Here is a 15,274-nt window from a genome sequence, read left to right on the forward strand (position 1 = left end):
CCAGGTACTGGGACTGGAGACATGCACCTCCATGCCTCTCTCACCTTCCTACTTTCATCTTTTTTTTTAACTTTTTCAAGAACCTTTATTAGTTTTGATGAGTAGTAACTAACTGAAAGGACCTTGCTTATCTGTTATCTATATACCACAGTTGTTGTGACAGCAAGGCTTTTGTTCTTCGGGCTTCCCCATGTGGGAAGACACTTGGTGGTTTGGAGGAGGCCGGCAGAGCCCAGGGAAAGGCTCCATCATTCACCAGTTCTCTTGTATAAACGCACTTATTTATTTTGAAGATTTACTGGACCATCACATCCAGTTTATACACCACTGGGGGGAACCTAGGGCTTCCTGTATGCTGTGCAAACCTTCTGCCAACCGAGAAACACAATCCCCCATCCTGTCTTTTAAACCTAGATTTTCCATTTGAGAGAAAACATGCAAGACTTGTGTTTTTTTAGTTCTATCTTACTTTGTTTGGCATGATGTTCTCCAGTTCTATTTTCCTGCAAATGACATAATCTCATTCTTTAAAAAATTTAATATATATATTTATAAGTATATATAATAAATAAGTATATCTATATGGAGGCGTGTGCCACGATATCTGTGTGGAGGTCAAAGGGCAACTCATAGGAGAGATTCTTTCCTTTCACCATGTGGGTTCTAGGTATTAAGCTCAATTCATCAGGCTGGACAGGGATTGCCTTCACCTGCTGAGCATTCTCACTGGCCCAAATTTTATTCTTTTTTTCTGTTGAATAAGATTCTGTTGTACAGCTGAGCGTGGTAGTGCATACCTTTAATCCCAGCACTTGGGAGGCAGAGGCAGGTGGATCTCTGTGAGTTTGAGGCTAACCTGGTCTACAAAGCGAGTTCTAGGACAGCCAGGGCTACACAGAAACCCTGTCTTGGAAAAAACAACAACAAAAGATTATGTTGTACATATGTACCACATGTTCTTAATACATTCTTTTGTTGTTGACCATCTAGGCTGCTTCCATAATTTAGCTATTGTGAACAGTACCACGACAAATACCACAGGAATCTCTGTTATATTCTTGTTTAGATTCCCTCTTACACCTATAATATTGTAATTTCTTTTTAGTTTTTTTAAGAAGCTCTATTGTAGCTGGAGAGTTTTCTCTCCGGGTCCTGCCAAATCCCAGCAGTCCAACAGCTCACTTATAAAATAAACACACAGATGCTTATATTATTTAAACTGTTTGGCCTAATGGCTCAGGCTTCTAGCTATCTAGTTCTTACATCTTAAATTAATCCATTTCTATAAATCTATACCTTGCCACGTGGCTCGTGGCTTATTGGCATCTTCACATGCTGCTTGTCATGGCGGCGGCTGGCAGTGTCTCCCTTCACCTTCCTGTTCTCTCAATTCTCCTCTCTGTTAGTCCCGCCTATACTTCCTGCCTGGCCACTGGCCAATCAGTGTTGTATTTATTGACCAATCAGAGCAACACATTTGACATACAGACCATCCCACAACACTCTATACTGATTTTTTTTAATATCTAATTTTGTTTTATTTTATGTGTGTGAGTTGTTTGTCTGCATGTGTGTTTATGTACCTAGGGCCTTCCTTCAAGGGGTGCTGAATTTCCTGGATCTAGAGTTACAGACAGCTGTGAGCTACTGTGTGGATGCTGAAAACTGAATGTAGGTCCTCTGTAAGAGTAACAAGTGCTCTTAATCGCTGAGCCATCTCTCCAGCCAGCCCGTTTTGTTTTTGAGAAAGGGTTTCATGTATCCCAAAGTGGCCTCAAACTCACTGTACTGCCAAGGATGACTCGAACTTTTTTTGTTTTTGTTTTTTGAGACAGGGTTTCTCTGTGTAGCTTTAGTGCCTGTAGACCAGGCTGGCCTCAAACTCACAGAGATTCACTTGCCTCTGCCTCCCGGGTGCTGGGATTAAAGGTGTGCACCACCACCACCCAGCCAAAAATGTGTAGCCCAGGCTGGCCTTGAACTCGTGATCCTCTGTAGATGTAAGTCTTATTAAATAAGAAACACAGAGCCAAATGCAGAGTTAAAAGCCCAAGAGGTCAGAGTAGTAGCTAAGAGCTGATACTAAAAACACTTTCTTACCCTTCACTGCCACTGTCGTCCTTCCCCTCAGAAAGTGACCTACTTCCTATGTAGCTGTCTTTTTATTGACTTTCTGTTCTGCCTTCTCATTGGTTGTAAACCCAACCACATGACCTCCTCGTCACTGCCTATCTATACAGACCTCCAGGTCTTCTATGGTTGGTATTGAGATTAAAGGCATGTGTCTCCATGCTGGTGGTATCTTTGAACACACAGAGATCTGCCTGTCATGTGATCGGAATTAAAAGTATGCGCTACCACTGCCCGGCTCTTGCTATGGCTTGCTATTAGCTCTGACCCCAGGCAACTTTATTTATTAACATACAAATAAAATCACATTTCAGTACAAATAAAATATCACCATAATCCTCCTGCCTCTACCTCCTTCAGCAAAACCGGCAACCTGAACTTTTCATCCTCCTGCTTCTACCTCCCGAGTGCTGTGATGACAGGTTTGTTACACTACACCCTGTTTATGGGAAACTGGAAATCAAATGCAGGGCTTCGTGCATGCAAAGTAAGCTCTCTACCAACTGAGCTGCATCCTCAGCCTGTGTGCAAAGTAACTGTAAGTAGGTGTTGAACATGACAGGCAATAAATTACATGTTGTACCTTCTCCCTTCTAACCATCAGCTAGGGTTTCTGTTTGGTTGCTTGGTTTTAGTGGGCTTTAAATTTTTGTCATTACATTTATTAATTTATTTCTGTGCTCTTGGAAGAAGAATTTTGTTTCATTCTAAATCCTTGGTTCACTTTTGTAATAGGTTTTCTGTCCCCAATAAGAATTCTCCACCAACGCAGTAAGCCAAATCAAGCTGAATTGGAAAAGTATAACAACAGGTTTATTTGAGCAAAGAAACTCGCAGTCCCAGAGTTTGGGGCTGGCAGAGCTGCGCTCAGAAACGAAAGCAGGGAGACTCTATAGGTTGTAGGCAACGGGTAATGATGTGTCCGCCACCAGCTGGGTTTGTGCCCAAGTATGGTGGAAGCTGAACACTTTAGGTGGGGGCTTGGGCAGCTGGCAACTTCAGGGGAGGAAGCCGCAGTAGCCGCCAAGAACGCAATGCTGGGCCTTTTGGTGCCTTTCCTTCTTTCAGAGCTCTCTGAGCAGGCAGGGTTTGGAGAGAGAGAGACAGGAATAGGGCTTCCTGGATGGCGCTGGTGATAAGTTTTAGGCCTCCTGAAGGCCTCTCTGCTGACGCAGCAAATCGAATCAGACTAAATTAGAAAAGCGCTGGTGTATTGGGTAAAACATTCCTGGGTGATTCCCCCGGCCCCTCAGAGAGAGCACAGGGACACCTGGGATGCTGCTTATATATCCCCTGTGGGAGTTGTCCTGAGACTCTCTGGAGGAGGAGCTGTGTTTGGTGGGCTCTGAAGGGGCCGGTTTAGGGAAAGAGATGGGAAGGGGAGCCGAGGTGGATCGTCTACCAGACTCCTTCCAAACATTCCAGACTCTTTGGGTATAGGGATGCCAGGGTGCCAGGGGTTGAGGTGGAGCTCCCACCCAAACAGCTGAGTGAGCTGGAGGTTCCAGCCGAACACTTGGTTCTCTTTAGTATCTTAAATGCATTGCTCCAGTCTTCGGGCATACGGCATTGTTTTTGAACGGGAGCCAGTGGGGCCAAGGACACCACAAGAAAACCCACAGAAACAATTAACTTGGTCTCATAGGACCTCACAGAGACTGAACCGCCAACCAGAGAGCTTGCATGGGACTGATCTAGGCCCTCTGCACATGTTACAGTTGTGTATCTTAGTCTTTGTTAGTTCCCCCGCAACCCCCTGCCTCAGCCGCAGAGACTGTCATCACCAAGTGCCAAGTGCCTTTCAATCGTCAGCTATGGACAGGTGCTATGTTAAGTCCAGTGATGATCTAGAATGTTTTTCTGTTGGCCACGCTGGCTTGCCATTCTTAGTATCCTACCAGCTCTTTCAGCTCACAGTGCCAAGCCTGTTCTTTTGGGGAAGTGTTTTGAATCACCACTTGTAGTATTTGTTCTGTTCCTTTTCTTTGCTCACCTTCTTCAGAATCACTGTTGTCTGTCTACTGTTATTGCTTCTTGGCTTTTGGTATTTTGGTGGTACTGGGATTAAACCCAGGGCTTTGCACATATTAGGTAAGCCCTCTAATGCAGAACCACATCGCCAGTCCTTGTTCGTTCTCAGTGCATGGGAATAAGGAATTATTTTTAGGAAAATAAAAAAAACTATTAATAAATTTAACTTTAACATTGCAAGAGTTTTCTAAAAAGAAATGTGTGTGTGTGTGTGTGTGTGTGTGTGTGTGTGTGAGCCAACATGCATGTGGGTGTTGCTGAGTCTTACAGGGGGTTGTGAGCCACCAGCTACGTATGCTAGGAGCTGAACTTCATTGTTTTGTAAGAGCACAAGTACTCTTAGCCACTGTCACCTCTCCAGCCCCTACTTTATAATTCTATGTTTTCTTTTATACTAACAAAAAAATCTGACAGGCAGTGGTGGTCCGCACCTTTAATCCCAGCACTCAGGTGGCAGAGGCAGGCAGATCTCTGTGAGGTCAAGGCTAGCCTGGTCTACAAATCAAGTTCCAGGACAGCCAGAGCTGTAACACAGAGAGCCCCTGTCTTGGAAACAAAACAAAACAAAAAAACCTTAGTTCTTAATGATAACAATCAAAATTCTTATTTGTTTTATCACCTATATATAGTGTCAAAGTTCTGAAATAATGTTAGTATCCTTGTCTTCTTAAAATACATGGTTTCTCATAGACCACACTTGCTATGTAGCTGAGGATGACCTTGAACTTCTGCTCAGGCCTCTGCCTGCTGAGCTCTGGGGTTACAGGCTCTCACCACCACACTTGGTTTATGTAGCACTGAGGATCCAACTTAGAGCTTTGTGCTTGTCAGGCAAACACTCTACCACATACATCTCTAGCCCCTGATTATTTCTTTATGGTTTTAGATTTTTGTCCTCAGGATAGATCCCCAAAGAGATAAATAACCAAAATTTGTATTTGAAGTCACTTGAAATAACTCCATTTATATGTTATGTTTATGCCATATCAGCTTGTTATATACTTAAGTCCCTTTTTGTGTTTGGTTTCAACTTTTACAGACTGCTTTTTAAACTTATTGTTTTTTAACTCTACCTTTTAATTGTCTAAAACGTTCTATGTTTTTTTTCATCAAAACGGCTTTCAAATAGTTATACTCCAAGTTTATTTCATCCTCACACCTTCTCACCCAACAGAACACTTCAAACATTGGTGTCAGTGGCAGTATTCAGTGTTGCTACACCAGGAGGGGCTGGTGTGATTAATGCAGCTTCCCATGTAGGAAGAAGGAGGCATCCTTGACTGTGGGGGCCTCAGCTCACTTGGGAGACGTGTGTGTGGTTGTGAGGAGGGAGAAAGACAAGGAAATAGCAAGAAAGGAAAACAGAGAACATGTTAGTTAGGGTTTCTATTGCCGTGATGAAACACCGTGACCAAGACAACTTGGGGAGGACAGGGTTTATTTCAGCTTACAATTCCAGGTGACAGTCCATCACTGAGGGAAGTCAAGGCAGGAACTCAAACAGGCAGGGAACCTTGTGTTACAGCTCTGAATGAAGGAAAAGGTATCCTTGTGGTCAGAAGCCAAGGAATACCTACAGCTGAGGAAGGACAGGTATCCATGCCAACATAAGTGTTACAGCTCTGTTCTGGTGGGGGACAGTCCCCCCCCCCCCCGTCGTCTTCGTGTCATGTCCCATCCCCACCTCCCATCCCCCCACCCCCTACCCCCTACCCACCCCACCCCCACCCCCTCAAAGCCTTACAGTCCTTGCTCCAGGAAAGGTTTCCCTAATGCAAGTGTAACAGCTCTGCTCCAGCAGGGGAGGGTTTCCCCAGTGAGGTGGTCACCTCAACCACTCTGCTCCAGAGAAATGCTACAGCTCTGCTCAGCTTCCCCTGAATGTAACAATTCTGCTCCAGCAAGGGAAAGTTTCCTCAGCCAAAGTGTTAAAAGTTCTGCTCTGCCCTTGCTCCTGCAGAGCTCTTACAGGTCTGCTCTGCTAAGGGAGTTTTCCACAGAAATGTAGCAGGTCTGCTGTGCTCCAGCAAGAACCGTTACATCTCTGCTCTGGAGAAAGAAAGTCATTACAACAAGCCTCACTCTAGAGATATGTTGGGAGGGAGGAATCCATGAGAGTGGCGGCCTGTGCCAGGGTGGAAAAAGGGCAGCCCCAAACTGAACAGGTACAGGACTTATATAGGGTTTCTTAGGGGCGGAGCTTTCCGAGGTGGAGATTTTCAGTATGGGAATTGCTAGGATCTCATTTACTGAGCTTGGAACAAGCTCAGAGATTGGCTGGACTTCAAGCTCTGGGATTTCAATTCCTGAGTTGGTTAGGGACAAGGTATGTTTCCTTGGCTCTGGTCTCAGGGCCAGGGTGTTCTTTCTTTGGCCCTGTTTACCCTACAAGCCTACAGGCAAGAGCTGATGCAGAGGCCATGGAGGAGTGCTGCTTGCTCACTTGCTCAGCCTGCTTTCTTATAGAACCCAGGACCACAAGCCCAGAGGTGTCACCATCCACAATGGGCCAGGCCCTCCCCCATTAATTACTAATTAAGAAAATGCCCTACAGCCAGATCTTATGGAGGCATTTTCTCAATTGAGGATCTCTCCTTTCAGATGACTCTAGCTTGCGTCCAGTTGACATAAAACTAGCCAGCACAGAACACTTCACAGGAATAACAAGGTTTCTTGAAGCTGTGAAGAACAGCATCAAAATCAAAACACCGAATTTTTAATTAGGTTAAAAGTAAAAAAAAAAAAAAAGAAAGAAAAAAAGCAAAGCCAACACTGAATGAACTCAAGAGCGCCGTCTGTTGGCTGCTGATGTGTGTTCGAGACCTAGTCCGTGGGCTTGGCAGCTGCAGCAGACACTGTTGCAGCTCTGAGTGGGTTTGCCCCTTCCAATAAACCGGGAGGGGGCAGGTGAGGCTCTCACCAGATTTACTGTCTGCTTCCAAGACTGCCAAGACCTGTGGACACTGGGACAGATGCTGACTCTAAATATTTATGTCCTGTATCTTAGAAAGGAAGAATTTTTTTCTTCTAGCATCCTTTCCCCTGCTTTGAAAAAACAAAAGCCAGAGTTCTGCTCTCACTTTTCCCCACTTCTCAAGGTACATGCTATTCAGTATACAGTGGGGGAGAAAAGAGGATGGCCTTGGAACACTTTTCTTACTTTCTCTGATCCTCAGTTGTTTATTGTTCACCTTAAGGCAGGGTCTCCCTATGTCGCCCAGGCTGACCTTGAACTAGCTAGCCATGCTCCTGCCTCAGCCCCTCCAGTGTGGGGATTACAGATGTGCACCAATACACCCAACTTCCGAGCTTCAGCTCTCTGGTTTGAAAAAGAAGTGTGTGTATTCCACACACAGGGCTGGCTGTGAAGGTGTAAGGGTCAGTGAGTGTAAAGCCCATGGTGCGAGGGCAGTACGCCATCGGGTCAGCCCGGAACTCCTACCATTACTAGCATTTCCTGGTTGTTTCCTTTTTGTTCCACAGGAAATCTGTGAGAATCCTCGATTTATCATTGGTGGAGCCAACAGGACTGACATCTGCCAAGGAGATCTAGGTAGGAAACTCCCTCCACCCATGTCCTGCCAGATGACCCAGGGCTAGTTAACAGGTGCACCCTCTATTCAAGATGGTAAGTGTGTGTGTGTGTGTGTGTGTGTGTGTGTGTGTGTGTGTACACCCACACACCATGGCACACACCTGTGAAGGTCAGAGAACAACTTGTGCAGGACAGTCTTTTCCTTCTATGTAGGATCTGGAGGTCAAACTTGGGTCATCATACTAGACATCTCCACACTAAAAGTCTTTTGACGGAGATGGCGTTTGCCACGAGGAGAGGCCCAGGATCTGCTGGCCTGTCTGTCAGCGTGGCTGTTACACAGCCCTTCTTCTCTGTCACCTTTTGTTCTGGAAGCATCTTCCCCGGGGCAGACTGGGGGCAAGCTCTGAGAAGGGAAATTGGAGAAGTCATTGAAAGACAATTTAGAACTTGACACCCCCTCCCCCGCAAAAAAGGGGCAAGAACCGCTGAAAAGCATCAGCTTAGTTTGTTCCAGAAAGAGAGGCTGAGGACATCACGGGTGTTGGGGCTTCCAGCACCTGAGGGACACTGCCTGGAGAGTGTGGACAGACTGAACCAGGACACTGCTTCCAAGGAGGGGCTGGCCGACTCAAAGCGGGGAGAGAGGTGGCAAGACAGTTGTCAGCCTTTCCTTACCAGCAGGGTGGCAGCTAGCCTGAGTCCTGAGTAGACAGATGTGGGACTGTCTGGGCGCCGGGTATGTTCCTTTGCCAGCCTCAGTGCCCTTTGTAGACTGGTCCTGGGGCAGCTAGATGACGCACATCTGCTTAGCTGATGGCTCTCTGACACACGGTTTTTCTTAATGCCAGAATGGAAAATGGGCTCACCCCGCAAAGACCCAGGGCAGCCATGATCACCCACTGCTCTGTCTCCAAGAAGGATGTGAGTGTCCTTTGTAAAAGGAGGTATCAATTGACCTTAGGAAAACATCCCGTCCTGAGAGAATGAGAGAATGAGTTACCCTGTTCCTCACTCTCCTAGCCACGGCTCACACCTGGTGAGGGCAGACAGGAAGTAGGGCAGAGGGTGGCCTGAGCATCCAATTCTTCAGCAATGGGGAACTCCTGGCAGGGGCTGGGCCTTCTCTTCCCAGAGCGGCAGCCCCCACCTGACTAACTGGATCTGTGTTTGCCTGCAGGGGATTGCTGGTTTCTGGCAGCCATTGCCTGCCTGACCCTGAATGAGCGGCTGCTTTTCCGAGTTATACCCCATGATCAAAGTTTCACTGAAAACTATGCGGGGATCTTCCATTTCCAGGTGGGCAAATGGGGATGTGGTTGAGATAACAGCCAGGGCTCAGATGATGCATTAAAGATAACCTCAGAGAAGGCCGGGAAATATTCCACATTGCATTAAGGAATGAAAACAAAGTAACTTTCTCTTGGGTTGCTTTAACCAAGAGCCAGCCCACTTCTCCCTGTGTGTTCCGTCTGTTCTGTTGGCAGTCTACGTTACTGACCTGTCTGTATCCTTTTCATGTTCTTCTTCTTCTTTTTCTTCTTCTTCTTCTTCTTCTCCTCCTCCTCCTCCTCCTCCTCCTCCTCCTCCTTCTTCCTTCTTCTTCCTCCTCCTCCCCCTTTCCTCCCCCCCTCCTCCTTCTCTTCCTCCTCTTCCTCCTTCTGAAACAAGGTTTCTCTGTGTAGTTTTGGAGCCTTTCCTGGAACTTGCTCTGTAGACCAGGCTGACCTCGAGCTCACAGGGATCACCTGACTCTGCCTCCCGACTGCTGGGATTAAAGGTGTGCTCCACTGGCTGGTGTAGTCTGTCTGTTGTATGTGTGATTAGTCTGTCCTTGTTGTCTGTGTGTGGTATCTGATGTATGGTGTGTGTTGTCTGTCATACCTGTGTCTATTCTCATCTGTGCCTGTTGTATGTGTCTGTTGCCTGTGTGTGTGTGTGTGTGTGTGTTGTGTGTGTGTGTGTGTGTGTGTGTGAGTCTGTGCCTGTCTCTAACAGAGGTCTTTGCTTTGTATTTATTCAATAGCACAGAAAACCTGGCATGGGAAAGGAATGAGAGATTCTTTGCAGTAATCTTGAACAGATTTTTACAAGGAAGAAGTTACTTTACTGACCCCAAATCACCCAGAATAGCACTCAGAAACCACAAAGCTTCTCTCCTATATCAACACGTTGCTTCCAACATTTATGGGATATTTGTCGGTTAAGGTTGCTTCCAACCTGTTGGCTGCTTTTGGTAAATGATTTCCACAGCATACATAATCTTGGGTCAGGGCATGGGAGAGTACATAATTTAAGATTAAAACTATGCATTAGCTTAGGTTGTAAAGGCTGATTGCATGGGAAATCCAAAGCATAATGAGGTTGGTTACGCTGTTCTCTTAAAGGCCAGTTAAACTTAAACAGGCTGAGTACAGAGTAGGACAGCAGGTTAAGTACATAGTCCTAAATGATCTCAAGGCATGTTATTAACTTGGCTGCAAGGCCCACAAAAAGTTCAGTCTCTTTGGAGTCAAGAGATATTTTCAGAAAATTATATCACCACATAGCCCATCTACCCACCCCTGGTCTCCTGGCCTTGACCTCCCTCCCCATGGGTCCAGGAAAGGGTCCATACACCTACCTGTGGACAGTGACCCCCTTGACTGCTATAAGCTTGTGAGGAAGCAGCTGTTTATCTGTGCCCGGACTTTACACACTTTCCACTGTGCCCCAGAAAGGGCGGGCGGGCGGGTGGGAGGAAGGCATCCTGTCTTCTGGCCTGTGTGTCTATTTTTGCCCTCCAGCCCCCTCAAACAGGTTCTTAAGATGCCCGTTCTGAAAGTGGTGGGTCCTTTGGGTTTTTACTGGCATCCCTGGTTCATGAACTGCAGCTCCTGTACTCTGTACCCTTGACACTAGAGTCTACACCAAGTCTATCACTTGCCTTTCTAGGCCTTGTAGGAAAAATCTAGTCTTCTGGGCATTTAGTTGCTAGTTTGACCCAGACCTGAAATTGTTGGTTCTAGAATTAATATATCCATTAGAACTTTTCTGGGTACTGATCATTTGGTATAGAGACAAATTCTGGGCTGGAAAGGGGGCGGGGAGAAATTAAGTTAGCCCAACCTAACATCATGAGATCTCAATCCTGGGCACACACTGGAATCACTTGGGGTACATGAAAGTGCTTATAGCAGGTCTGTTCCAGACCTCTAGGCAAGGGAGGAAAGTCTCAGGTCCTAAGATATTCACAGAGTGCCCAGAACTGGGCTGGGCTTTCAGCAGACACTAAGTGGTCTGTAGTTTCTGTCCTCCAGCAGCTCACAGTGTAGTTAGAGACAGATTCACACACTCCAAAGCCAGCCTCAGCTGCAAATCCTGGGTAATGGTATCTGAGGCTCAGCGCTGCAGGATGTGGACTCAGGTCAAGGCAGTCTATGAGTGTGACTGTGCTTCTTGCTTCTTACAGTTCTGGCGCTATGGAGACTGGGTAGATGTGGTTATTGATGACTGTCTGCCAACATACAACAATCAGCTGGTTTTCACCAAGTCCAACCACCGCAATGAGTTCTGGAGTGCTCTGCTGGAGAAGGCTTATGCTAAGTAAGACGATGGTTAGGATGGGAGACAAGACTACAGGTTAGGGATATGGATTTGAGGATTCAGCCAGAGGCTCACTCACGTTGGACCAGGCATGTGTATACATGCTCATGTAGAGTGTTCAACTAAGACCCTGAGTCAGCCTCAGATCAGGTCCAGGCAGTAGGAGCCCTATCTGAAAAACAAAAAGTTAATGAGGAGAAACAAAGATGTGTGCTCTTTGATCCTGCCTTCCTGATGGTGCTTCGAATCTTGCATCTGCTCACTGCCTCTCCGGAGCTCAGCCAAGTTGTTTCTTACCTTAGACACTGCCTCTGCTGCTAGGTTTAGCAGACAGTGGAAAAGTGCCTTGGGGGAGTGGGGACAGTGTGGTGACAACGGTCCTGGCTTTCTGTGGCCTGTGTTAAGTTAGCTGAAACTCCTAGAGTCTAGACTGGTTTTTGTTTTCTCTCCAAGGCTCCACGGTTCCTATGAAGCCCTAAAAGGTGGGAACACCACAGAAGCCATGGAGGACTTCACAGGCGGGGTGACAGAGTTTTTTGAGATCAAGGATGCTCCCAGTGACATGTACAAGATCATGAGGAAAGCCATCGAGAGAGGGTCCCTCATGGGCTGCTCCATTGATGTAAGTCTGCTTCCCGGGAAGCCTTCTGCTTTTCACCCCACACACAGCTTCCTTCTGGGGTCGGGTGAATGTTTCCTTTTAAGAAGCAAGAGCCAGATGGTGAGATGGCTCATTGCTAAGGGCACCTGCTGCTAAACCTCAGGCCCTAAGTTTGACCCTTGGGATCCGCAGGGTGGAAAGAGAATGGTCTCCACAACGTGTCATTTGACTTCTGTGTGTATCCCACCCTACACTAAAGAAATGATTTTAAAAAATGAACTACCAGTAATTCCAGCAGTTTAGAAATTGAGGCAGGAGGATTGTTATTTCTGGGCCAATCTGGGATACATAGTGAGATCCTGCTTTAAAAAAAAAAAAAAAAAGAGCATGAATGTTTCTAGACTTTAAAATTGGCAGTTTTTCAAGGGAAATGTATTCCTGGAGGTGAAGGGTAGTTCTCAATAAAAAGACTGAGCAATGACATTCCAAGCCCTAAAATTCAGTTAGAAATAGGTCTAGAGGCTCCTCTGACAGGCCTCTTGTGCCTAGACTGCTCAGCACAAGCATGCTCCCAAAGCTAGCCGTATCTCTGGCTGTGGACCGATGCCCACTGTTTCTCTTAGGAACGGCCAGGCGCTCTCTAGCCACGGAGCTTTGACCTCCCCTCAGTCCTTGGGCTGTGTGCTGATGTCTGGACCATCCCTGAGTCCCTCTCTCAGTGCATCAAGGTGATATGAACTGAGACAGGAACGGGGAGAGGACCCTCCATGGCCTGGAGGGCTAGGCTTTGGGACTAGCTGTCTGGGAAGCTCCATTTCAGAGGAAGGGGTGGGGCAAGGTAGCTCCTGCCTTTCTCTCCCAGCCCTCCCTGTGGGTAGGAAGGCTTGGTTGTCAGTCATGCCACACAGGCGAGCATTCTCCCCTGTCACTCTCCGGCATCTTTTCTGCTCTTGTGCCCTGTTGATATCTCCTATTTTGCTGTCTGTCACTCCCTTCTCCTGTCTCCCCCCCCCCCCCCCCCCCCCGTTTTCTCTCTCTCTCCCTTTCCTGGGTTCTCCACTTTCCTTCCCATCGGGCCTCAGGATGGTACGAACATGACTTATGGAACCTCTCCTTCTGGTCTGAACATGGGGGAGTTGATTGCGCGAATGGTGAGAAATATGGATAACTCGCTGCTCAGAGACTCAGACCTCGACCCCAGGGGCTCAGATGACAGACCGTCAAGGGTGTGTACATCTCCAGCTGTCAAAACTGACCAGCACCCCCTGACCTACGTGTCCCACCCTGAAGTCAACTCCCCAGAGCAGCCAGTGCCAACAGAACAAATCCCTGCCCCCCTTGTTCACTCTCCCATAGGAACGCAGGGCCCTGCCCTACAGGGCTTACATCCTCCTACCTGGAAGGCACACACGTTACTGAAGGACTCAGCCATACAAAAAAAAAAAACCAAAACCCAATAATAATAACACAGGAAAATTAATAGCCTATATTTTCACACCTAAAGATAACTACCCAGCATTTGGTATATGATCTTTCTGGGAACATACTTAAGCCACATTCTTGTCTTTAAAACTGTGTCTTATTATATGTTACATCTTTGCACCCTGCCTTTCCTTTTTCTTTCATTTTTGGTCAGATTCATATTTTTTTTAATGTAACTAAGTATTCTTTTATATCATTTTAGTAGCTGCACAATATTCTAATGTGCATATATGTTATAATTTACTTACTAATATTGTTATTGAAAAGTTAGGGTTTTTTTTAACGTCTGTTTTCAGAAGTGCTATAATAAGCATTTCAATAGAGACCTCTTTGTATATACCCACAATGGCTATAAGACCAAATCCCAACAGTAAAACTGCTGGGTCAAAATGATAAGCTGTGTAGAGCCAAGTCATCTCAGGTAGCCTCCGCCGAGGTATAGACATGGAGACCAGTGAGTGTTCTGCCCAAGTCTAGGTCAAATGAGACTAAAATACAGTTCCAGACTCTACATCTGCCACCCTGAAGAAGGCTTCAGGAATTCAAACCCACGTGGCTTTCAGAAGCTCCCCCAAAGCTGTTGTTATTAGGCCCCTGGTGCAGGGACCTGTGGAGCACTCAATGGCCCTTGCCAATCTACCCTTCCTCTGAAGAACCCTCCAGGCTACAACTTGAACTGAGACAGCTCTCCCTGTACTCAGGTGTAGTCATGTCGCAGCAGGGAACCGTCCTGTATTCCCAGTATTGGGAGTAGGGACAGGGCTTTCCTGACTTTCGTGTTCTAGGTAAACGTGAGGGAAGTGAGGTAATGTCAAGAGAAAAGTTTAGATATATAGGTTTTATTTCTTAATTCCTTCTTTTGGGAATAGTCAACTCTGGGTGGGCTCAGGGGAAGGCAGATAGACCCCAGATGTCCCCTCTGCTCCTCTGAGAGGGTCTAGAAAGGAGGGAAAAATCCTTTCACTCACCTTCTGTTCCAGTACCCACCTTGCTCTCTGGCCATCAGGGCAGCGTGATGAGCTAGGAGTCTGAGGCTGCATCTTCCTGCTGCTCTTAGAAAACCAGTGAGGGTCTGATCCTGGCCATAAGGCGTCCTAGGAGGGAAGTGAGCCATCCTCAGTCTGAGATAACTCAGAGATGGACCAATATGAACCCTTGTCTCTGAGCGGTAGAACTTCTTCCCCCAACTCCTGACAGGCTCTCTGGTTATTGCTCTACAGACGATTGTTCCTGTGCAGTATGAAACAAGGATGGCCTGTGGGCTGGTGAAAGGTCATGCCTATTCAGTCACTGGGCTGGAGGAGGTGAGTTGTGTGGAGTCTGGCGGGGCGTAGAAACACAGCTGAGTTGATCTCCGAAAGTCAGGACTTAAATTTCTGTACCTCCTTCATCACTCAAAGAGCTTCCCAGTGGTAGACGGAAGATTTCCTGTGTCCCGGCCTGCCGGTGGTGAGGAAAAATCTCTCCTACTAGCGTCCCCCAAGTAAACACACAGAGGCTTATATTATGTGGGGTTTCTGAAGTTTCCTGGGTCACTTCCCAGGCAGGAACATTGTGAGGCTGTAACATGCAGTTGGGCATTTTATGCCCTGAAGAAATGAGTGGGCTGAGGGAGGCTGTGTCTGCATCCCCCCACTGCACGTAACTGGAGACCTGGGCATCTTTTTCTAATTGGTCCATCTAGACCAGGCATCTAGACTTTAGCCTGCAGGAGCCTTTTTAAAAACCCACACAGGGGGCTGGTGAGGTGACTCAGTTGGCCAAAGCACTTACTGAGCAAGCCTGAAGACTTGAGTTCAAACCTGGAACCCACGATAGAAGGAGAGGACCGACTCCAGAAAGTTGTCCTCTGATGCACACGTGTGCGCTGAGACACAGACACACCCCCTCACATCGCACACATATGTGCA

The 15,274-nt window shown here is 46.9% G+C and overlaps 1 protein-coding gene across 5 annotated transcripts in view; it reads left to right on the forward strand.

Annotated features, from left to right (window-relative positions):
• Positions 1 to 15,274, forward strand: part of Capn3 (calpain 3) — a 48,617-nt gene that overhangs the window by 15,208 nt on the left and 18,135 nt on the right. For 3 of the 5 annotated variants that reach the window (XM_059261200.1, XM_059261199.1, XM_059261201.1), the window contains exons 2-7: positions 7,645 to 7,714; positions 8,877 to 8,995; positions 11,148 to 11,281; positions 11,735 to 11,903; positions 12,965 to 13,108; positions 14,585 to 14,668. In XM_059261200.1, coding sequence (XP_059117183.1) covers positions 7,645 to 7,714; positions 8,877 to 8,995; positions 11,148 to 11,281; positions 11,735 to 11,903; positions 12,965 to 13,108; positions 14,585 to 14,668 — 720 coding nt within the window. The remainder of the gene's footprint in view (positions 1 to 7,644; positions 7,715 to 8,876; positions 8,996 to 11,147; positions 11,282 to 11,734; positions 11,904 to 12,964; positions 13,109 to 14,584; positions 14,669 to 15,274) is intronic. The other 2 variants (XM_059261202.1, XM_059261203.1) reach the window with 1 other exon arrangement.

The sequence above is a fragment of the Peromyscus eremicus genome, chromosome 4 (assembly GCF_949786415.1).
Source record: "Peromyscus eremicus chromosome 4, PerEre_H2_v1, whole genome shotgun sequence".
Classification (NCBI taxonomy): domain Eukaryota; kingdom Metazoa; phylum Chordata; class Mammalia; order Rodentia; family Cricetidae; genus Peromyscus; species Peromyscus eremicus.